General features: G+C 36.7%; 2 protein-coding genes across 3 annotated transcripts; both read left to right on the forward strand.

The window, feature by feature from the left end:
* Positions 1-88: 88 nt before the first annotated feature.
* On the forward strand, positions 89-14,431 carry LOC123319029 (large proline-rich protein BAG6). 2 transcript variants are annotated; one of them, XM_044906157.1, is made up of 19 exons: positions 89-254; positions 404-466; positions 523-640; positions 768-1,008; positions 1,123-1,317; positions 1,495-1,641; positions 1,861-1,990; positions 2,043-2,237; positions 2,500-2,932; positions 5,422-5,653; positions 5,717-5,938; positions 8,547-8,661; positions 8,791-8,924; positions 10,528-10,687; positions 10,882-11,115; positions 11,224-11,427; positions 13,363-13,503; positions 13,559-13,721; positions 13,920-14,431. In XM_044906157.1, the coding sequence occupies exons 2-19, from the start codon at positions 404-406 to the stop codon at positions 14,123-14,125; spliced, it is 3,333 nt and encodes a 1,110-aa protein (XP_044762092.1). In that variant the 5' UTR covers positions 89-254; the 3' UTR covers positions 14,126-14,431. The 2 variants fall into 2 exon arrangements, with proteins under 2 accessions (XP_044762092.1, XP_044762734.1); XM_044906799.1 differs by having other exon boundaries at positions 90-254; positions 2,500-2,875.
* Positions 14,432-18,025: 3,594 nt separating this feature from the next.
* LOC123321258 (pyrroline-5-carboxylate reductase 1, mitochondrial) lies at positions 18,026-23,164 on the forward strand. The gene is made up of 5 exons (XM_044908703.1): positions 18,026-18,207; positions 19,297-19,553; positions 20,193-20,405; positions 21,310-21,514; positions 22,486-23,164. The coding sequence occupies exons 1-5, from the start codon at positions 18,126-18,128 to the stop codon at positions 22,554-22,556; spliced, it is 828 nt and encodes a 275-aa protein (XP_044764638.1). The 5' UTR covers positions 18,026-18,125; the 3' UTR covers positions 22,557-23,164.
* The last annotated feature ends 303 nt before the right edge of the window (positions 23,165-23,467 follow it).

Here is a 23,467-nt window from a genome sequence, read left to right on the forward strand (position 1 = left end):
AGTTGGAACCACAGATGCACAGATTCCATTGTTGGTAACACTTCTGGAACAGGATCAAAGTGCTTTAATTTCTGTAAAGTGATTGTTTCTTTTTTCAATCTCTGACGTATTGAACTAAAAATTTTGATTTAATTCATCAAAGGCGTGTTAATTGGGAACTTTTCAGTGTTTTGGGTGATATTCTTCAATTTCAAGTTCCAAAGGACCGTAACAAACAAATGTTAGTTAGTTTGCCCAGATAATAAGACCACAAGGTATATGATTGATTTATCATTAATTATTGATAGGCTTTAGACGATTCGGAGTTATTGACTCCCAAACTCATCAATGCAGGGATTTTGCTGAAATTAACATTTTTGGCTCTCAAGGACCAATTTATATTATACTGCCTATTCCTTTTCAGATGATTAATTTGACAGTAAAAACATTGGACTCTCGGAATCACCAGTTTTCAGTGAATGATGATGTAAGTTATAAAAGCTGAATCTTATATATTTAATGTTCAAATTTTGATTTAATCAGATGACAGTGGAAGAATTCAAGAGGCATATAGCTGAAGAAGTAAATATATCTGCAGAAACTCAAAGAATTATATATTGTGGACGTGTGTTGCAAGATTCATCAAAATTGATTGACCATGGTGAGTAGTAATAACTTTTTCTTCTCATATAGATCTTGACTATTCTGAGAGGGAATACTCACGAGTTCCTGGAGTTTTTGGAAAAACGTGAAAATTTTGGGTTATCAATAGAGTGTTTAAATTGTAGATCTGGATGGAAAAGCTGTACACTTGGTGCAAAGACCACCACCAGGTACCACACCTTCAAACTCCTCTCGATCTAGTAGGACTTCTTCACCACATCCTACACATAGAATGTTTCCTACTTTCGAAACCAATAATGCCACAGTTTTCTTGGGATCAGTATATCCCAGCAATTTAGACACACAAGGAGTATTGCATCCTCCAACTCATACCCATGCGTTCACTAGACTCAATGTGGCTAGGAGGTTAGTGAAATTCAAATATTTAACTTCTATAAAACAGAACCTATTCTCTTGGTATTCTGAAGATGTGAATTCATTCGAGTGTGCTTAAGTTATCTTAGAAATATGATTTTCAAGGATGCTGAGGAGAGCTGAACATCTTATTACTCAGTTAGAAAATCCGACAGCTCCGTCTGAGCCTGCTCCGCAGGATGATCCTCAAGATGAGGTACTGCCTATTATTGAAGCCAGGCTGTACTATCCTGGTGCACACACAGCAGCTGATGAAAGTCAAATCATCACCCAGTTTTTCCAGAATTATTTACGTAGAGAGTAAGTTGCTAAATTTCTGTTTATATTCATCATTCGGCCAAATTGAATTCTAGGATATAATTTGGAATGAAATCTCTTTGAGGCTCATTAATACGCTTTTTCTTGAGGTGCTTTCTTTACAAGTTCTGGTATCAAGCAATATTAGGCAGGTTGATTTATCATTTGCGTCGATTGTAGGTCACAGAATTCGGGAAATGCATCCCAAAGTTCTGGCAGCACCCCCCAGGTTCCAACAAACACAAATACAGGGGAGCAAAGTACACCAAATACTTCAACTTCCACGGCTCCACCCAATGAGTCTGTACAAGATACAAGGTTCCCTGAGTAAGCACTAACTTCGAAGATTTGTTACCTATACAGGGTGTCCCGCCGATAATCCCCATTAGAAGTTTATAAGATGAACCTTCCTTTTGCAAATATTTGCAAGGTTTATGATTTATACATGAAATGGTTACCAACTATATTTCTCTGTAACTTCTATAGGTACTGCTGGTGGGATACCCTGTGTTTTTGATTTTCACATGTAGCATTTTTTAATTTTAGGAATGCCACAAGAACTGCCCAGTTGGCAGAAGTATTGAGAACATTGAACGATGTGCAGCTAAGATTTGCTCCCTTCTTAGAAAGATATCAGAATTTTATGCGCAACGATCCAGTGGTAACTTCTAATGAAGTAAATACACAAAAATTTAATTATCTCCTTCATTTCACTGAACTATTTTTAGGAAACTCAAAAGATCCAATTGGAGCTGAATAAAGTGTCGGAGGTGATGCACTTTCTTAGTCACGCTTATCATTCTCTTAGCGACGTTATATTGAGAGTTAGAACTTCACCCCCAAGACCGCTTTTAACCCGTCCTTTGATGCTACAACAATCGGCTTTTGTTCAGACACGTATGGGGATTCCAATTCAGGTCGAGGTAAGAGAAAAAATCAGTTTTAAGCATTAATTGAAATATCTGGATAGTTTTCAAGTGCAAAATTGCTAGTATCATTTCTGAGGATATTTTAGGGTCTTTCTATCGTAGATTTGGAAGTTTCCTTGTTTTATGAATGTTTCTATGACTAATCTGATTGTCTTGACGTCATTGTCTCTCTAAAGAACCTAAAACTATGGTCACGACGGACTTGGCTTTAAAAAATATCAATAGATATTAGAGATCTACTAATTTGATGTTTCAGGCACAAATAAACTTGTCGGAAAGACCCAGCGGCGGTGCGAGCAACGGTCAGGCCCCCCAGACCGGGGAAACCGCGCCCCCCAACACAACCGCCCCCACCGCCACCCCCCAGTCTTTCTCCAGCCAGGCCGTGCCGATGATCAGCACAGTACGCGTGCCCATTCCTTTGGAGATCAGAGGTCTGATGCCCACGCAGGGCATGAGCTCCTTCGTCCCAGCCCGGGAGGGTGGGGGCGCTGCCTCGGGCCCCGCGGCCGCCGCCGCAGCAGCCCTCGCCGCCTCCGGGGTCGGCATCCGGAGCAACAGCGCCTCAACCTCGACCTCGTTCAGCTCCTCGGACCCGGAGGTCGAACTGATCATGGAGGTCACGCCTGAAGGTATTAGCATTGATTCTTTGGACGCCGGCGTCGTCAGATCTAACCAAGCCGAGGACTGTAAGTGGTGTTTATTTGTGAGTTTTGAATCGTCTCTCGAGTAGCGAGAGGACTGCGGATGACGAAAGGGAGCCTTATTGTGTGACTGTCGATAGCTAAATAGCCAATCGTTAGGTCGAGTGAGTTGGTTTGTTTGTGAGTGGTTCACAACGGTTTTGAACTGTACAGAGCAAGCGCAAATGGATTTTCTCTACCCTAAAATGGAATTGCGCTTGCACTGTACAGTTCAAAACTGTTGTGAACCACTCTACGAACAAACCTAAAGTTCGATATGCTTAACGCACGTCGATGCGCTGAAACGTTTGAAATGAATCTAACAGTGGACACATGTCAGTACCATTGACAGCATCTTTGTAATATAAGTTAGGAACATCACTCGCATTGTCTAAACCGTCGGTTGTCTTGGTTACACTTACCTGTCCCCACACCAACCAATGATTGTGAATATTCGTAAGAGTGCCGTGTTCGTCTGAAAGCGGTATTTTTTAAAATTTTCAAGCAGTACCTTGAAATATTATCTTACTTTATACTCATTTATCAGCCAGTTTATCGACCTATTGTTCAATAGCTATATAGTTAGTTGAATGAACTGAAATTTTTCGGTTTTGGCTTCCCTAATCCTCTGGAGTTCAAGTGATTATAGAGTGTTTGTATTTTCAAGGAAAATTACGTTATTTGGTTGTTTTATTCTGGTTTTGTTCTTACATTTATGGTTTCGTCCAGAAAACTTCTGCTACTAAGGTTGACAACTTCGGCACTTTATTAGTTGTTCTGTGACGAAACTATAATTTATATGCACAAAACACAGAAACAATCTAAAATTATGTCAAAAAGCTTTGAAATCACAATATGAATTTTCTGTCTTATCAGTTGGATTTTATAGCTTATATAATTCCAAAGATTGTTAATTGATTAAAGAGACCAAAAGGCAGAAATAGAATTTAAAAATACTTAATCATTGTCTTTATGACATTTGAAATATCCCGCGAACCAAATATTGTGCTCTTATTTCAACAGCCTTCAGATACAGGATGATTCAAAAATTATATTATGATGATTGAGCTTGCAAATTTATGACAAACAGGATGTGGTTTTCCCACAAAAAATAAAAGTTGAATATATTGATAATCAAAACAGACGAATACTATTATTTGAAAGAAGCCCACTTGCTCTAAAATATATGAAAATGGGGAATACTCCTCCTGACGAAAATGATGTATTTTTTACGAAATATCTTTGAAACGTCACATTTTGAAATAACCATTTCAACCGTTTTCCAAAAAAAATTATTTTAAGTACTTAAAAATGAAAAATAAATATGAGTATTTAAAATTTAAAGCGTTTCGTTTCTATTGCACAAGTTGGCAACATCGACTAAAATATGCGTTGATAATAAAGGAAAACAAATACACTATCTTGATGAGATAGACAAAGATGGCTCTCTATGAAGTCTGCGACGAACGAGGAAGGTCGTAAAATTTTATGGGATTTTTATGGCCGGTTGTTGTTGAGGCTCGCCAGTGAGTACGCGCTTATGATGGCTGTAAATCAACAGCTGTTATTTTATAAACAAGCCATTGTTCTTTTCATTTTCTAGTAGGCGCTGTTGCCAAATCGTAAACTAGAAACGAAGCGATTTAAATTTTAAAACCTCATATTTGAATAATGAATGAAACTCATTATTCAGTTTGAACTTGCATTATGCTGTGATAACCCAAATTGAGGAGAATTCCCCATTCTAATATATGTATAAATTGAAACAAGGTTTTTCCATTCAGCTACTTTAGCAAATCAACAAATACAACATGTAGCGTTTTGAAACGCCCCGCACACAAAATACGTCTTCATATATTCTGTTTTGTTTGAGGTTATTAGTTTCGACAGATAGATCATTCAGCTGCTTAGTTATATATTAAAATTTTACTTTTTATTCTTGACGTGGTTTTTAGCTACGAAGTTACAGAATAAGGTCCAAGGTATTGAGTTTTGAATTTTTTTCTTGAAGCGCGTACTCACTGACGAACCGAACCTGCAACGGTAATGAAATCCAAAAAACTGGGCACCTGCGCATTTTGAACAGAGAGCATATTCACTACTATAACCTGCAACATAACTGGATATTTATTGACGGTGCGGGTTCGGTTCGCCAGTGAGTACCCACTTTTAGTAGCTTTCGCTATAGTTTTTATTGAAAAATTTCTTATATTTGAGGATTTAATTATCAGTTCATGAAAATTCTATAATATGCACCTTTCAAATCAAAATTCAGCGTCAGAAATATTTCTAATCAACCTTATCTCTGTGAAATTTTGTCACATAACCTAACATACCAAAAGCATGCATAGAAATTTTGATGTCTTAACAAATTAACCGTTGGGTCATATGTATGTAAGGTATTTCCAAACATAACATCCTGTACTTTGTTTTCTCATCTGTAAAAACTTGACGAATAATATCGAAAACACCGATTCACCGGATTTTGATTTCAGTCCTTAGAGGAGGGTCCATAAACGGACAACAGCCGGCCAACTTTATACACACCATGATGCAAATGGCCACCGAGCTGATTCACGGTACCGGTCGAGATCCGACTGCCGCGCGACAGACCTCTGCCACCAGCGCCCCGCCGCTGACCCCTACGCCGCCAGCCCAAAATTCGCAGGCGCGAGGCAACAATCAGACCAACCCGACCAGTTCTACACAGACCCGATCTACCCCTAGGTAAATTCCGCTTGTCCAATGAGGTTGAATCGATCGACACCGAAAATCGTCGTTTTTTTACAGGCCACACGTCCATTTGCACCATCAAAACATACCTTCGGGTTTCGATCCCTACTTACCGTGCCATTCACATCACGTCAGTCGACGTAGGGTGTTCAACGAGTCCTCTTCGACTTCCGCCAGTGCTGCGCAGAATCAGTCCAGTTCCGAAACCCCAACTGCGAGAGTCAGAGTGGAAGAGAGACAGAACCTCTCAAGTGACACTCTTCACGGAAGATTACACGGGTGAGGACTGATATAATACGAACATACACAGGGTGTTTCAGATAAAGTGTCCCCTAGAATTTTCTAAAGAACAGAATGAGATTTTTCATGAAAAATGTGTTTGTCATAATAAGGGCTTCCAGTCATCAGTTGATGGGAGTGCACCAGTCCTAATTTAGACTGTTCTATTGAGCGGAGCATCAAACCCTTGGATTATAGTTCATAGTAAGGTAAAGGGAGGGGGGTGCACTGCACTGATAGCTGTGAAACGTCAGACTTGTTATAAACTGCCCCACATGAGTTAGGAATATTGACTTAAATTGCAAAAAAATATAGTTAAAATAAGATTTTTGTGATGAAAATTCATATTGATATGATTTCAAGTTGCGAATCGATTTTAGCCTGTAGGTCTGCAGCGTATACAGGGTGGTTAAGAAAAATCGAAACGAAATTTTATTCCCAGAGAATTCAAGCATTTTAAGGCTATCAATACAATGTATGGCCTCCACGGGCATCAATAACAGCTTGACATCTTCTTTGCATACTACACCCCAGGTTGTTGAACATTTCTTGAGGAATTTGGTTCCATAAACGGGGCAGAACCTCTCTTAGATCATTTAAGGATTCTGGGGTAGGTTGATGATTATCTGATCTTCTTTGGAGCATATCCCATGCATGTTCTATGCAATTCAAATCTGGTGAGTGCGGAGGTATTGGTAAATGTGGAATACCAAGCTCCTCGCGCGCATTCTCAACTATGGCTGCACGGTGCGGTCTAGCGTTATCGTCTAGAAATTGAAAAGTTTCACCAATAGCAGCGTGAAAATTTGGCACAACATTGTCAATGACATGCTCCCTATAGTGTAAGGCGGTCATATTCCCAGGACAAATGTGTAGATCTGTGCGCCCGTTGAAACATATCCCGGCCCATACCATAACACTACCACCTCGGAATGCATGGACTTCTTGGACATAGCGACGATTACGGGGTATGTGTGGAATTGTCCATACCCTTATACTTTCTTCGAGAATCTGAAAATCGTCCATATCTGGATTCATCAGTGAAACACTACGCCATTGATCGTTCCAATTGATATGTTGCCTTGCCCATTCCAGTCTTTGACGCTTATGGTCACGTGTTAATGGAACTCCTCTTAATGGACGTCTAGAACCTAGATTCACCTCTCTCAAACGTCGTCTGATGGTTTCGATGGAAACTTGGACACCATCTGCATTTTGAAGAGTATTCCGTAGCATTCTACACGTAGATGTAGGGTTTCTTCTCGCCGAAACGGTGATGAAACGATCCTGAGCAGGTATTTTTTCTCGTCCCCCACCAAGCCTTGGTCTTTCCAACACGGAACCTGTCTCCCTGAACCTATTCCAAAGTCGAGATATCACACTTTGGCTGATCTGGAGCCTTTCCGTTACAACAACCTGAGTTAGGCCACCCTGTAGCATTCCGATAGCCCTGTTAGCCTCAGCGTTTGTTAATTTACGTCTTGGCATTTTCAGAAAACTTGTTTCAAATCGAAGCCGTTGATAAACTGACTTCATTTCAAAATAAGAACATTCATGAAGCATATGCAAAGAACCAAGCCTCAGAAAAAAGGCGACCAGATTGACGAAATGTCTCATACTGATTTTTATTGGATCGATTCAAGTTTTAAATGATTTTACAGCGATTTTCTCGAAGATTACATACTTTTAAACTATGGAATACGATATCCCTAACTCTTGTGGAGCAGTTTATTTGCCAAGGTTAGGTTAGTTTTGGCGTGTTCCTATGATAGGGCTTGAAGCTCCAGTGCGTCAAGCAGTGCAGCCAATGAACGGCCGGTATCTATTCAACTAAAATACTAACCTAGACTGAAACGGAGTCGGTCAGTTAGTACGTGAAACGAGCGAGTGAAAATAAATTAACTTTGTCAATTCAGATAACACCCTACATACATTTTTGGATTTTTCACCAAGTTTTAACTACTCTATTTGAAGTTCACACCTAAACCTTAAGATTCTGGAGATATTAGTTCATTTGTCTTCAATCTGACTTAAAGATCGCCTGAAGTAAAAGAGTTGAAAATTATACTCTCCGCAGAGAATACTCCCTAAATTCAACTTGTTGTTTAAGCTGATCAGAGTGTTTCTTGGGAAAGTTAAAAATTGACTCTAACTAAGAGGGGTTCCAAATTTTAAAATGGGTTGATTTGCTCTGCTACCTTAAGACTTATGGTCCCCCCTATTAGAGCTGTTATCGACTACGGCTCGCAGTCATTTTCTAGAGTTCTAATGAACTCCAATATCTGGGATGGCTTCGAGGACCTTACCTCCTCCCTCCTGCAAGTTTCTTGTTTAAAGCATTTTTTGCGTTAACTAGCATTCTGCCATAAGGCGATCTGGAGTTTCATCTCATCTCACAGAATTTGCTGCTTGATAGTATTTCTTTTCCCTTTCCTAATCTTCCTCTACTTAGCATAGTAGTGAATGTGAAGATTAGCCGATGGGATGTCACAATCTTTCAGAAAAAAATCTCATTCGGTTCTCTAGATTTTTCTACACTTTGCACGAAATGCTCTGCACGATAGCTTTTCATGAAAAGCAAAGTGAATTGTCTCTATGTGTTCCACAGTGCAGTGAACAGACTCTTGGAACAAGTTGGAATAGGTGATGCCCCAACAGCCGTTGGGGAAGACAGAATTTTACCTTCTCTTGCTGAAGCTATGATTCATCCTTCGGCATTTTCCGTGAGTATTTATAAGATATTTTATTCTGTATGCTTTCCTACATATTTTTTCCCATTTTTTAATGTTGTAGGTTTCTTTACTTGGAAAACTTCATGATCAATAATAAATTTTGCTTTATTTTGTCTTCAGGGCTCAAGGGTTTTAGAGAGGAGATACACTTTGGAGTCTGTTTTCGGAGAGTTCAACTTATCTGGAACCTATAGGTCCGGGGAAAGTATATTTGGAGATGTCTGTATGGCATTATATAGAACTTTATCCTTGAGGTAAGTCTCTCCATATACAGGGTGTTTTTAAATGTGGGTCAAGAGTGAGAAGGTAGAACTTGTCAAAGTAAATCCTCACCAAAAGTCATTATAGAGTAAGTCTTTGACTCGTACAAATATTTCAACAATAGATTCTTGAGGTCAAAAGAAACACTTATTTCCTATACCATTTTTTTCTGATTCGGATAAAAAGATATATAGTCCATTCAAGAATGATTGACATTTCGGGTGGCTATGGAAAATCGAATTTAAGTTGGTAATAGCCCATGAATTGAGATTTTGTGTTGTGGAATTCATGTTGGTGTTGTGAATAAACATTGATCTATAGATCATATGTGAATCTATGCACTTACCGATGGTTATTTGAATGTTGTACAGCTGTTTATGTTCTTAATTTAATCATACAAATTGGAAACATAATTGTGTCAATTTTGAATGCTGATTAATATGCTGCAAATTCGAATATTCCTTATTTTCATGTACTTTTCTAAATGCTATTAATATATACCAGTTCTGTGATTGAAAGTACAGAAATTTTTAAAGATCTTTTGTGACCTGATATTAAGCTGCGCCTGGACTTTCAAGGCCTACTGGGATGTCAATCATTCTTGAATGGACTATAGCCATTTTAAGTTTTCATAATGAGCTGTGTGAAAATTTTGTTTTTCCACTGGAAAAACAAACCTTCAGAATAACTAGCTAATTCTATGACTACATATCTGTGGATCTTTTCAAAAGAGTTGCATTCGGTCAAAGTACCCAATTTTTCGAATTTCATGGATATTTTTTAATTTTTGAATATCAAATTACTCGAAAACGGCGCACTATACGAGCAATATGAAGAATACTGTTATTTTACAGAACATTCAAATATTCTTTATATAGCGTCCAACTTAGTGTCAACAGTTGGGTTCTTTGAATTTTTGGTATTTTTATGGTACGTAAGGGTCATAATGAGAAAACTGGAAGGCGGGGATGATATCTTGTGTTCGAAAAATCATCCAATAAATGAAAAACAATATACCGAAATTCATTTCATTCAATTAAACCGTTTGTGAGATTTCAACTGTCTGTATCTTTTAAACCGAGACGATTCGGAAAAAATAGCGAAGGAAAAAGTGTTGTTTTTGACCTCAAGAATCTTCTGTTAACATATTCGTACGGGTCAAAGACTCACCCTGTATATAAAATATTCAAAATGACAGAGGCCTATCGGATTTCAATCGTATTTCATTAAATTTCAAGTTTCAAATTCAATTAAATGTCAATGTTTCGAAAACCAATGGATAGAAAATTAATTATACTCAGAAGAGGAAGTTCTTTCAAATGAAGAATTACTTACCTCGTCTTCCCCACGAGCGTTTTTATAAAATTCGGTTCTGCCGACCTACAGAGCCGCGGTTTCGTTTTCAATGGGCCACTCTGTGTAAATATCAACCCTCATATAGGGGATTTTTGGCGGAACGCTACTTAATTTAGGCCAGTTCTACCTGGTGTTAAAAGAACCCCCTTACATAATGTTAATTCCAAAAACTGGCCTAAAAAATGGGTAATGTAACCAAGAATAGTGAATATGTCACGAATTTTATGCAATTTTTTTCAGGGACATACTGAGGTTGAACGTAGGTGATTACACCCCTCTAGCTCGTGTTATGACTCATCTCCGTGAGTACTTCAGTTCCTTGTCTCTAGAATCAGGTGCACGTATCAACGAGGTAGTTGAACGGTTTGTGGTGGAATCCCAGGGAGTGTTTCTTACCATGGTGAGTAATATTTATTTATCGATATATGCTTCAAGATAATGGTCACACAATCAGTGAACGACTCCTATCTACTGTCGAATGAAAATTTTTAAATACAAAGGATGCAAATCTGATTGTTAAGCAGGTTCCTTTGACGGTTTTAAAAATCGAAATTTATTCAAATCGAATCGATGACCCCCTATTGTTTGTTTCAGTCGCAAGTTCCTATCTGGCGCGATGTGGACATTACAGCCACGTTGATTAAGTTCTTCCGCGCCAAGTTACCGGCAATCTTGGGACTTTGTGCGAGGGAATTGGAAAGAGACACTTCGGACCCAACCGCCTTGTTCGAGACGGTGGTAACGACGGTCAAAGAATTGGGTGCGTTGGTCTTTAGGGCCTGCAACAGGGATGTAGACGCGGCCGAGTTGGTCTTCAATAGAATTAGGGTGAGTTTAGTTATTCGAAATTGAAATTTTTCGAAAATTAAGAAAACTTCTTAGTTTCGAGAATGATCAAATTCTACCGAGCTGCATTTGATTGTTGTTTATTTTCAGAGTAAACATTTGAAAGGTCTTCCCGAGGAGTTGCTTGCCTGGTTCGCACCGAATGGATACTCCTTTTTAACAGATTTCTTAAGGAGAAACAGCCATCTAATAGGTTCTGTTGAGTCCTATATCGTGTTACAGAAGCCTGCCAGTCAGAGTGAGGCTCAGGAATGTTTCAGAGACCTCATCAATAATCAGGAGGAGGAAGAAGAGGTATGTATTGTTATAATGCATTGTAGAATGAATAGAAAGGACGGTAAGAGATGTTAGTGTCTTGTTTTGGTCTCCTGAATTCAAAGAGGATACATGAAAAGTCATGTTTTTTTATTTAAATTACTCTTTCCATCTTTAAGTAAGGTACAGGGTGGGCAAAATTGAACCTGAACTACAACTTTTCAACCCAACGAGATAGAGGAAAATGAATGGCACATTACGTTCGTGTTTTTTCGAGAAACTGAAAATGCCATCAACTACATTCCTCTATCTTCTTTTGTCTTCGAGTTGTAGGGTAAAATTCAAATTTGGGCTATTTCAACTTTGGTCATTATCTCCGTTTCTGTTTGTGCTAGGATTTTGAAATAAAAACATTATGGGGACACTTTTTATAGCAATTCAGTGGCGTACTTTGATTTGTTCTTACAGGTTTATTTGCTGAGCTTTAACATAAAGTTGTGTTTTTTCGTTTCAAATGATTTAAAAAGAATCGCCATTTTTTCCCTTTTCAGAAATATATCGTACATCTATCTCAGTCTTACTCAGTCATTTTAAACTACTGTTTTCATAAGAAAAAACACATATTTATGTTATAGCTCAGCAAATATGCCTGTTGGAAAAATCATAGTACGTCACTGGATTGCTATCAAAAAGTGTCTGAATAATGTTTTCATTTATCAGACAGAAACGGTGACAGTGACCAAAGTTGAAATTTTAATTTTGGCCTATAACTCATCGAACAAAAGAAGATGGAGGAATGCAGTTGATGGCATTATTAGTTTATCGAAAAAAGACGACCGTAATGTGTCATGCATTTTCCTCAACCTCATTGGGTTGCAAAAGTTGTAGTTCAGGTATCACTAATTTTGGAATCCTGTACAGTGTGACTAAAATCGGTTATAGGTATCTGTTAAAAAGTTATAGTTTTGAATGTACTTTTTGATAGCAATTCAATGGTTCATTCTGATTTTTTTTTCTGCTAGTTGTAAGTATCACCAATTTCGCCCACTATGTACTGGGTGTCCAAAATTAGATTCCAATGAGAGGATCTCTGAAACTAGGAAACAGGTTGCACTTTTCCTAGCCATTTTCCAGAGAAACAAAGAATGGTGAAAACCTTGGCTTTGTTTTTGATGTCAAAAATTCACATAACTTTTTTGTCTTTGAAGTTGGAGATCTGAGACTTGAACCTTCTAGTGGAACCTTTTTACGCATAATACACTGGCATGGAAAAATTTTCCCTTCTAAATTTCGATGTACTAAGCAAAGTTGGTTCTTTTAATGCAAAAAATTATGCTCTAAAAAAAATAAAACCTTGCTTCACAATCCGAAAACTTGGGATGGAAATTTTTTTCCAGAATGTCTGTGGATTCTACTCAAAAAATTCCTGCAGAAGGTTCAAGTTTCAGATCTCTAGCTTCAAAGATAAAAAAATTATGTGAACTTTACGTAATCCTCAAATTTTGCTTTTATTTTGAAAATTAAGCATCCTAGGAGGAAACAGCTCTCACCATTCTATGTTTCTCTAAAAAGGGCTTGGAGAGGTAAGATCTGCGTTGTTCTAGCTCGAATTTGAGATAGCCTGTATATATGGCTGTGAATATTTGTTTTTATCTTAAATAATGTCCTTGTAATTTTGACCAACTGGGAAATTTCCATACTGGCAATGAAATTTGTTCTTAGAATGGATTCAAATCATTGATCTTTCAAAAAATAAAACAGCTTATACAAGTTTTAAAATCTTCATCGAATATTGCCCGAAATTATTTATTTCAATACAGAAATGAAACTATAATAACTATCAATATAAAAAAAATCGGTATCACAATTTTCAATTTTAGTTCGGTGATGTTCAAGAGACTATAAAGAACAAATTGCCTATTTTTATTAGTATATTATTAATATTAGCTGCTTGCTAAATCTTCTTTTGTACAGCCAATGGAAGTGGAAGAAGCCCAACCGGAATCAGCAAGTGATAACGAACCTTCAACCCTTCCGAAACCCAAAGAAACTGTCACAGAACCTCTTCCCAACGTCGTACACGGGTCCCAACCATGGCACAGTCAAGTACCCGCGGTGAGTTGAGCGAAATTGACGAAAAACGAATATGTTTTATTCCGTTCTTTTGCAGGACTGGGTACCCATAATCACAAGGGATGTGCAACAGCAGAAAAAATCTAACATACAGGCACCGTTCAGCGACGCTTACTTGTCTGGCATGCCCAGCAAACGTAGGAAAATAGTACATAATAATAAGCTTAAGCATGGAATTCCGTTGCCTCAAGTCATAGCAGGTGAGTGAAAAATTATTTTTATTTGTCGTTTTTCTTCCAGAAGTGATTGAAAAGTATTTGAAACGCGTAATTCGAAGGTATTTCATAGAAAATACTTCATTTCCTCGTCGTTTTTCCTTGTTCCAAGATTTTCGGCATATTTTCAAACCAAAAATTATGTCCTGTTTGAAGAATTAACGAAATTGTTAATTTCGACAGAGAGCGTTAGGAAAGCTGTGAATAATACTGGCCTAGCAGCAGTGGCACCTTTGGAAACTGTGTCTAGACACGCTGGAACCTCAGTGGAAATACAAAATGCTTACAGGGCGTTATTGAGAACCTCTGTCCAACAAGGATTGAGAGATAACCCAGATTTCACCCCTGAAAGATTTCCTAATGCTGCTAATTACTTTTTCCCAAAGTAGAAACTAATTTATTAAAATAAGATTGCTACTCATAAATTTTTAGCGGAAAGATATATACTTTGCAACGTACCTAGTATGAACCATTTTCACATTTAATGTCCAGTGTCCCGAGTTTGTAGAATGAATGCATTATATGGCTCAAATTGGTTGTTCTAGATAAAGATCGTACTGTATTGATTTTCAACACATTCATTCTTAATTGTTTCAGTTCTTTCCCTTCCATTAAAAGAAATATTCGAGGGATGATTGCTATTAATCATCTTATTAATTTTTATGTATGGATATGTTTAATAGATAATTTACATTGAATATGTGTTTTTTGTCCACCAGTCCCTTTCCTGTTTCCTACTAATGAAAAATTGTGCAAGCTGAGAAACTCGGTACTTTTATTATAAAAAAATAACAAACTGTATTACACACTACAAACTGTATTATTGGATAAAATCGTTTTACGACCTCATTGATGCAGTCTCCCCCCGCTGAACACTGTAGAAACCTGCTATAGGGGGATCAATAATCACTCTTTTCAAGATCAAATACAGAATAGCCCCAAGAATGATTTCCCCCAAAGCAGTTAGTAGAACAACTACCCAGGCTGGAAGTAGCGAGTCATCTGAAAATGGAAATGAGTTAATTCGCTCCATAATATATAGGGTGTTTCACGCAAAATGTTTTCCAGAACCGAATGAGGTTTTATTTCCCGAAAATTTTTGGATAATAATAGATTTCCAGGATCTATTCAAATAAAATATTCTTCAGTGGGCATTCTGAATTAACGAAAGTTGCAGGCATATCAAAATCCTGTTTACTGAAGGAGAATCTCAAGAGACTATTTCGATCAGACATTTTTTCTTAAGATTTTTTGCCGGACATGACTTGTGACAATGAGTGAAAGAGATGGGGGGAAAATCAGCTGATTCATAGGATTGCGAAATCGCCCAATGTGAGCGAACCGCTGCATCTCGAGGGCCGTGAAAATGCCAAACGAGAGACGAATAATCGGAGCTTGCATAGCAGATACTCTCAAACAGGTAGCCGGATCGAAAATGAGAAAAATATCTTAAGAATTTCGAGATTATTGACGTTTACCAAACGCAATTATCAACAAATCAGTCGTAAGATTAACATAACCTCTATCTCATGACCAAAGTGATGTTAGCACCGATCACAGACAGGACAGGGGTGGATAGTACGGATTCAACTCATCGATATATGAGGGGTTCATAGCTGAAGTGAGGCTGCATGGACTTGGTTCACTTCAGCTATGAACATATAGCGATGAGTAGTGTTTTCGGTATTTATTAAATTCATTCATAGCCTACTAGACTTTTACTTCTAGTGGGCTATGATTTATTTTATTATGTGCTTTTGAAGTAAATCGTCCTTAAAAGGTGGATCACCAGGCCTGCTAGATTATTGACTATATATTATGTGATTCGCAAGTGATTTCTGTCTTTCGACGCTGAACTGCCATTTTTTTCCAAATATGGAATTAAATTATTTTACTCACAATAATATGTTCTCGTTATGGTTCTTCTTCCTTTCAGGATGACTCTCCTACTTTCCGCATTTTCAATAAACAAGCATAAGAATACTGTAAGGAGAAATATATTTCAATTCAAATTTATTCTAGTTTTTGGCAGTAAGTTGGGAAACTCACCTGTAAGAACAGCTGCTACATATAGTAATTTTTTACACAAACCCATTTTTACCAAAAAAATCTTGCAGCACAAAAAGCTTTCTGCTCATACGTAGTGAGTGATTGACTATCGGTAATCTTTCAGAATTATCTTATCAATTGATAATTCTGTTGATGGAGTTGGGAAAGTTAGGTGTGACTCACAATGATTAACATATGATACCTTGTGGAAAAGCGAAAAGTTCATTCCTAACATTCACATTCGTAGAAAGTTAAAAGTTCCGAAACTTTCCCGCACTAGTTCGAGAATATTAATATCTCCTCCGTTTTTTCTCTCATTGGTGCGGGAAATAAGTGATACTTCAGAAACTGATAACAGTGAGGGAAAATACAAGTCGTAAAAAAAATGTTCCCAACTCATTCATGTGCAGTGTCTTTCCTGCACTAGTTGGGAAAATATTTATTCCACCAGGACCTTCTCTCTATTAAAGCATAGGCAGCCTAACGAGGGGGTTTAAAGGTGATAATTACACCCCCGGACCCGGAGCACTTGTTCCATTTCAAATTTTTTATTTTACTCATGAAATACCAAAGAAATATGCAATAGTAAAATTTGCTGGAAAAAGAACATGTTGTTTGAAATTCAGCTTCATCTTGTGTTGATGAGTAGGTAAATGATCATTAATTTAAGGGTTTTCCAGAAAAAAACAACTCCTTGGATCAAGGTATATTTTTCATTATATTAATACTGATATACAATTTGAGATTCGGAAACTAATTTCTGTTGAATAGCACTGTGGTTTTCAAACTTGAGCCGAGGCAGGTACGTACCCTATCGAATCAGGAGCTTTATCCAACACGCAAAATTTCAACAGCACATACAGCAAGCCCCCGCAAAATAATTCGGCCAAGGCTACAAAGAGTACCAGAATCCAAGCTGGTAATATCGAATCACCTGAAAAATTCAAAGTACATGTCATAAAACTTTGCAATGGTTGCTTGTTCCGAGAAACAAAATCCTTGATTTCTTTGAGCCAAGTCACTGTCCATAAACTCTCAACTTCCGAACGAAAGAAGGGACTTTCTCAAGAATCTATGCTTCGGATTACGCTTGAAAGAACCTTCGAATTATTTTTTGAGAGCCAAGGGCATGTTTTCTATTCAATCGTACTCGTCAGTTCAATAACTGGATGGGTGAACTCTGTTATGAGTTATAACGAGTGCTGACTTTATAACAGTGCTCCCCCATTTTTATACATTGTTGTTTTTATGATTTTTGTTTGATCTGGCAGAATATGAGGATTCTTGAAACGTCAAACCAATAAAAAAGGCATTATATTCACTATATTCGAAAAAAAAAACTCACGGAAATAAGTCCTTGTTATAGTTTTCCTTCCCTTTAGTATCTTCCTTCTGGCTTCTGCGTGATCGGAAGCTATCAGGACCACAACTACAAAATCAAAAGCGATATTGAACGGTCATCAAAAAACAGTGGAAAATCTCGACTCACCCAAACAAATCAAAAAGAGTTTATTCCTCATCATCATCGTCTCGATACGAAAAAATGCTTCTCGAGAAAGCTGGTCCCGGACGATAATAATTTATCAAGCATTAATGGCCTTTCAACAACACCTCAAGAATTAAAAAGAGGAAATTAGGTCTCTTATCTCACGTTGGAATGAATCCCTTTGTTTATACAACTATGTTTGTTTTTTTAATCATCGCGATGAAAAGATAAATGTATAAGGATGGTGCTGTTCTATGCAATGAATGAATGCAATCAGTGGCAGCTCTAGCTTTTTTAACTTCTTTAAATTATCAAGGAGATGATCTTATTCAGGATTTTATTATATGTAAATGCCGTTGATATTATGATTTGGCTCTACGAAATTGAACCTTAAAACCAATCCATTATGGCCATGAGATTTAGGTACCATAGCTCATTATAATTATTTATTTTTGACATAAAATTGATTGATTCTCCTCATACACTTTGGTGCTAGCGAATAGCTTTCATACTTGACGGTTGAGTGTTGAAAATCAACCAATGAAAATTGAAAACCAATTGTTGATAATTCAATTCACAATAATTGTAGGTATAGATGGACATTCTGATCAGCCAGAAACTAATGGAAAAAAATCGATGTAAGCGCTGCAGTTATAACTCACAATATTCTCCCAATAGTCCCAATACAAGTTGTTATCAATATTTATTTGTTTTCTTGGAGATAATACTGTTAACCCTGTATATATCGAACTGTTATCGATTAGAGATCGTTTCAAAAACGCCGTGATCTAGTCCAAAGTGCTGGTTATGTTTGGAAGTTCGGTTTTCGAAAAGTTCGAAGTTGGACATAGAATATGGCTAATAATTTACTGAAAATTGGATTTATCGGAGGAGGAAAGATGGCTCAAGCTATGGCCAAAGGTTTTATATCAGCAGGTATGCGATTCCCATCTGTTTATAGCGGAGCATTTTCATTTGGACCTACATTTTATACAGGGCCTTTAAAAATGGTTGTAACGTAGCAGTGGGCTTAGAATTTTTCTTTGACGCTTCATATACTGACAAATATCAGCATCAGTTATTCTGATCTCTGTTTCCTGAAATGTGAAAATTATTGATATCTGCAGAATAAGAATATTTCTACGCCTTCTGCGGTTTTATAAAGGGGCAGCTGTTTTATAATATTCTTTTATCTTCAGAGCTCCATCAACTGATTTTGAATGTACTTTTCAACCAGCAAATTCAATTTTTCAAACATATTCTCGTATCTTTCCTAACTGCCAATTGTGTCGATTAATGAGAAAAATTTCTAATACAATCGTAAAGTACAGGGTGGGCAAAATTCGATGGGATTGAATGGCAGCTCTGTAACCATAAAAGCTAGGGAGAAATGGATGGTACGTTTTCTGGCGTCGATTTTCAAAAGATGGAAAAGATGGCCAAAACCACATCCCTCTATTTTCTTTTGTTTTCAAGTTATATTTATATCTTACATATTTATATCTCTGTGAGTTAGTGCCTCTATTCAGCAAAGTTTCAGTGATATCGAAAAACAAATGCAAGATTTTAGAGACCTTTCTTATTGTAGAATGCAGTGGCGTAGTCAAATTTCTTTTTAGTCCGCCACTTACTCAATGATATGTACTATAGTAACTTTCATTTTTTTTAAAGATTAAACCGACGTTTTTTACATATTTGAGTCACATACTTTTTTTTTGATTTAGAATTTATAATATACATCGAGTCTATAAATGTTCTTTCATTTTAGAAGTACTCAAAACTCGATGATCTTTGGAGTTTCGCTATATGATTTCAAATATTTTACAGGAACTTTAAAACAGAGTAAACGATTTTCATGAAAATGAGTTTTTAAACCACGACACGTGTTTCGCTCTTACAATAGCATCTTCAGGTGGGTGATAGCGAGACACGTGCCATGGTTTGAAGACCCATTTTTGTGAAAATCGAACGATCTCTTTTAAGTTCAATTATGGATCGGCCACATCAAACCAATATTTTTCACAGGACTCTCCAAGGGAGAATCGATGATTTCCAGTTGCCACCCTTCTGACCTAGCCTCAGCCAAAGCCTTCAAAGAACTTGGAGCAGAGTCCATATTCGAAAATGTCCCCGTTGTGGAAAAATCCGATGTTGTCATAGTATCTGTGAAGCCCTCGATAGTACCTATCGCATTAGGGGACATAAAGAAAGCTCCCAATGTCAATGCTGATAAATTATTCCTGTCTATTGCTATGGGAGTCACTATCAAGCAGTTAGAACAGGTAATTAATCATCCAGTGGGGAAATTGTTGAAATGAGAGTATTTCCAAAGAGAAATATTATCTGTTGATATGGATCAGAGATCACTGAAAGAAGAAAATTGATTTTCATAACTTTTCATAAATATATAGATGTGAAAATTTCATAACTTCACTTCAGAACAAATAATAAAATACAAAAGATTCTTTTATTTTGATTTGGTACTATAGCAACCAGAAAATGAAGTGAAACTTTCACACTTCTTCAAAACCCCTGCTTATTCCATATAGAATCATTAGGCATAAGTGAAAACTCGTTACCATAGCAAACAGAAAAAAAGTGAAAACCACGCATCTTCAAAACCAATCAGATTTTTTGATTCGTTGCTACGACAACCAGAACATACAGGAAAAATTTCTCTTCTCTCTACTGTAAACTCATGCGAGATGCATTTATTTTGAGTCGTTACCACGGCAACCAGAAAATTTGCCCGAATTTTTTTCTGGGCGAGGTGATAATTCAGTGAATATTTTTTAACGGTAATTTGTCATTTTCTTATCCCACCACATAAGTGATAATTTGCAGTGAAATAATTAATGGGCAAAATTTTACAACTTTTTGAGTTAACCGAATCGCTAAAAATTGTGCTGATATTTGTATAGTGCCTTCCAAATCAATCTCGTGTCATGCGAGTTATGCCAAACACACCAGCCTTGGTTAGAAGTGGAGCTTCCGTATTTGTAAGAGGGGTCAAAACCACTGAAGATGATGTCAAAATAACTAAAAAATTGTTGGATTCCATCGGTACCTCGGAAGAGGTACCAGAAAGTCTGATGAACGCCATAACAGCTTTGAGTGGATCTGGTCCAGCTTACGTAAGTGCCCTATTTCTGTTTTATACTCGAAACAGGGAAAAAAGTTCAAAATTTCTTTTTCATGCATTATTGAACTTTTTAATTCTCATTTGTTGACTTACAGGGTGAGTCTTTGACTCGTACAAATATTTTAACAGTAGAATCCTGAGGTCAAAAGAAACCCTTTTTTTCCTTTACCATTTATTCCGAATCGGCTCGATTCAAAAGATACAGGCTGTTGAAAATTCATAAAAAAATGTTATTTTAAGTTCTAAGTATATCACAAACAGTTTTATCGAATGAAATAAATTTCGAAATATAGTTTTTCTTTTATTTGATGAATCTTTTTCGAACACAAGATATCACCCACGTCTTCCAGTTTTCTCATTATGATCATTGCGTACCATAAAAATACCAAACATTCAAAGAACCCAACTCTTGAAACAAAGTTGGACTCTAACTGATGAATGTTTGATCGTTTTGTAAAATAAAAGTATTCTTCATATTTTCTAGTATAATGCTCCGTTTTCGAGTAATTTGATGTTAAAGAATTAAAAAGTAGGTATCTGTGAAATTTGAAATACCTGAACCTGAATACAACTCTGTTTAAAAGATCCACAGATGTGCTGCCACAGATTCAGCTAGCTATTCTGAATGTATGTTTTTCCAGGGGTGGCACAGCTCATTATCAGAACTCAAAATGGATAATTTATCGGAAAAAATGGTGTAGGAAAAAATTTTTTCTTTTGACCTCGAGAATTTACTGTTTAAATATTTGTACGAATGAAAGACTCACCTTGTACAGTTATAACGCGTAATTTTTATATTTATATCTTCTATCTTCCCGGATAATGTTGATAGTTAGAGTTTGTGTAAGGGTGCTATGAAAGACGAAAAAAAGATTATATCGTTTTTACGATTGCAGATATTTGTGCTGATCGAAGCATTGGCCGATGGAGGAGTAAAAATGGGTCTCCCCAGAGATCTGGCCTACAGGTTGGCGTCGCAGACTGTTTATGGTTCAGCTCAGATGGTTAGAGATACCAACACACATCCTGGTATTCTGAAAGACAACGTGACTTCACCTGCTGGCTCAACAGCCGCTGGATTGCATTATTTGGAAGATAAGGGTAAGATTTTTTTATTTTCCTGGAGGTGCTGTACATATACAGGCTGTTCCTATATTAGAGGTACAAACGAAAAGGGTAGATCCCTTGAGTGATTTCAAGAAAAAAAGTTCCATAGACATGGGACCGCAAACGATTCGTTTTCGAGATACAGGATACAGGGTGTTAAAGTTGGAATGTTTCTCAAGTTTTTCTCTTCACGAGATATTTGACGGAAATTTGGCATGAGTATTATAATTAATAGTTCACACATGTGACATGACAATTTCGATAGCAAATCTACAGGGTGATATTTTTTCTGAAACACTGTCCCCCTCTGTTTTCCTCCAAAACTTTTTTTTGGTGAGCCACTATTAATTTGAAAGAATTTGAAAAGGAGCTTTTATTATTATACTGAACTTTATGGTCCCTTATAGTTTTGACGTATCTCTGCTACAGATTTCGAGAAAAAAATTTTGAACTATTCTCTCGAAATCCTCAAGAAAAATTTAAATTGTCATAAAAATTCAGTGGGTTGTGGTGAATAAATTCATTGTTAGTTTTGACACATAAAATTAAATTCTGTATTTCTAATAATGAATGTGTTTTCACAACTTGTTGCGATACCAATCGAAAAATTCAACTTTCAACACCCTGTATCTCGAAACGATCCTATGTTTATGGGACTTTTTTATCTCGAAATTACTTAAGAAATCTCCCCTCCTCGTTTGTACCTCCAATTATTTGGGGCACCCTGTATATTCTCCAAAAACGGTCATAGGAAATGGAAAGATCTGCTTTTAAGTTTTTTTAGGTCAGGTACTTTGTTTCGATTCTTTTTCATTCAGCTTTCACAGTCCTTAGCCTGTGGACAATAATATACCTGACATGAATGATTCGAATACTTTTGGTCTTGAATTTTTATAATTTTTTTTGGATACGCTATTTTTTCTCGAATCATCCATTCAGGATGCAGTATTGAATTTGTCGTTTAGGTTTCAGAAGTGCACTAATTGGGGCGATTCAAGCTGCAACTGAGAGATGTCAACAAGTATCTGGTTCATGAAATGCAGGGGTCAATGATTATAGTGTTTTTTACGAATTAATTCTTGTTGAAATTGATTGATGTGTCATAACTAATGTAACCGAGAACCGCAAGCGTTAAGATGCATTTTAGTCCTGCTAAACGAATGTTTTTCTTATGGAAACAATATTATGCATTAATAATTTGTTCAATTGTGTCACTTTGAGTAGTACCTTTTTTTCTCTTCTCAGATAACTGGGTACTTTGGAAATTCACTTGACTGAAAATTGGTCTTAATGCTTGTTAATTGAAATAAACAACTGATTAGGTAGAATAAAACAAACTGGGAAATAAAAATAGGACACTTTTTCAGTGAGCCTTATCCAGTAATAAATGAAATGTAGGTTTCTTTTACCTATTCTTCCGAAGTGATGATTTATCAGACTAATTGTTCATTATAGTTAGACAATAAGGTAAGAAATTACTGAATTAGGTATATGCCAAACTTCAATTTTAGCTTCGAATTTCAGTTAAAACCTTGAAAAATATATGTTTATATGTAGTCAGCATAAAACTAAAGAAATATTGGATTTGTAGGTGATCGTGAAAATTTGTTCAACAGTAAAATTGAAATACACGTAGTTTTCCAAGCATGAATTTTATTTTGATCCTAGATTGTTGACCATAAAAAGCAGAAATGAAGTCGATCCTGAATGTAGTAATGACTTCAGAACTTTTCGGGAATTCAGTAAAAATTTCATTTTTGTAAATTCATTACGTGAGGTGGCGTATTTTGAAATCAGAATTTCTTGTAGATTCAGAATATAAAATTGGAATTGGGAATACTCATTGGGAAGCTGGGAGGTATATATCGTGTTTCACCACTTTACGGCCGCCATATACAGGGTGAGTCTTTGACTCGTACAAATATTTTAATAGTAGATTCTTGAAAT

Source organism: Coccinella septempunctata, chromosome 1 (genome assembly GCF_907165205.1).
Source record: "Coccinella septempunctata chromosome 1, icCocSept1.1, whole genome shotgun sequence".
Taxonomy (NCBI): Eukaryota; Metazoa; Arthropoda; class Insecta; order Coleoptera; family Coccinellidae; genus Coccinella; species Coccinella septempunctata.

Excerpts from the sequence above, each read along its gene's own strand:
- LOC123319029 (XM_044906157.1), top strand. The coding sequence starts at position 404 with ATGATTAATTTGACAGTAAAAACATTGGACTCTCGGAATCACCAGTTT. Across the intron at positions 1,642-1,860 it reads CAAGATACAAGGTTCCCTGA|GAATGCCACAAGAACTGCCC; the intron begins GTAAGCACTAAC and ends TTTTAATTTTAG. Across the intron at positions 5,654-5,716 it reads CAGACCCGATCTACCCCTAG|GCCACACGTCCATTTGCACC; the intron begins GTAAATTCCGCT and ends GTTTTTTTACAG.
- LOC123321258 (XM_044908703.1), top strand. The coding sequence starts at position 18,126 with ATGGCTAATAATTTACTGAAAATTGGATTTATCGGAGGAGGAAAGATG. Across the intron at positions 19,554-20,192 it reads CTATCAAGCAGTTAGAACAG|TGCCTTCCAAATCAATCTCG; the intron begins GTAATTAATCAT and ends ATATTTGTATAG. Across the intron at positions 21,515-22,485 it reads GCATTATTTGGAAGATAAGG|GTTTCAGAAGTGCACTAATT; the intron begins GTAAGATTTTTT and ends TTTGTCGTTTAG.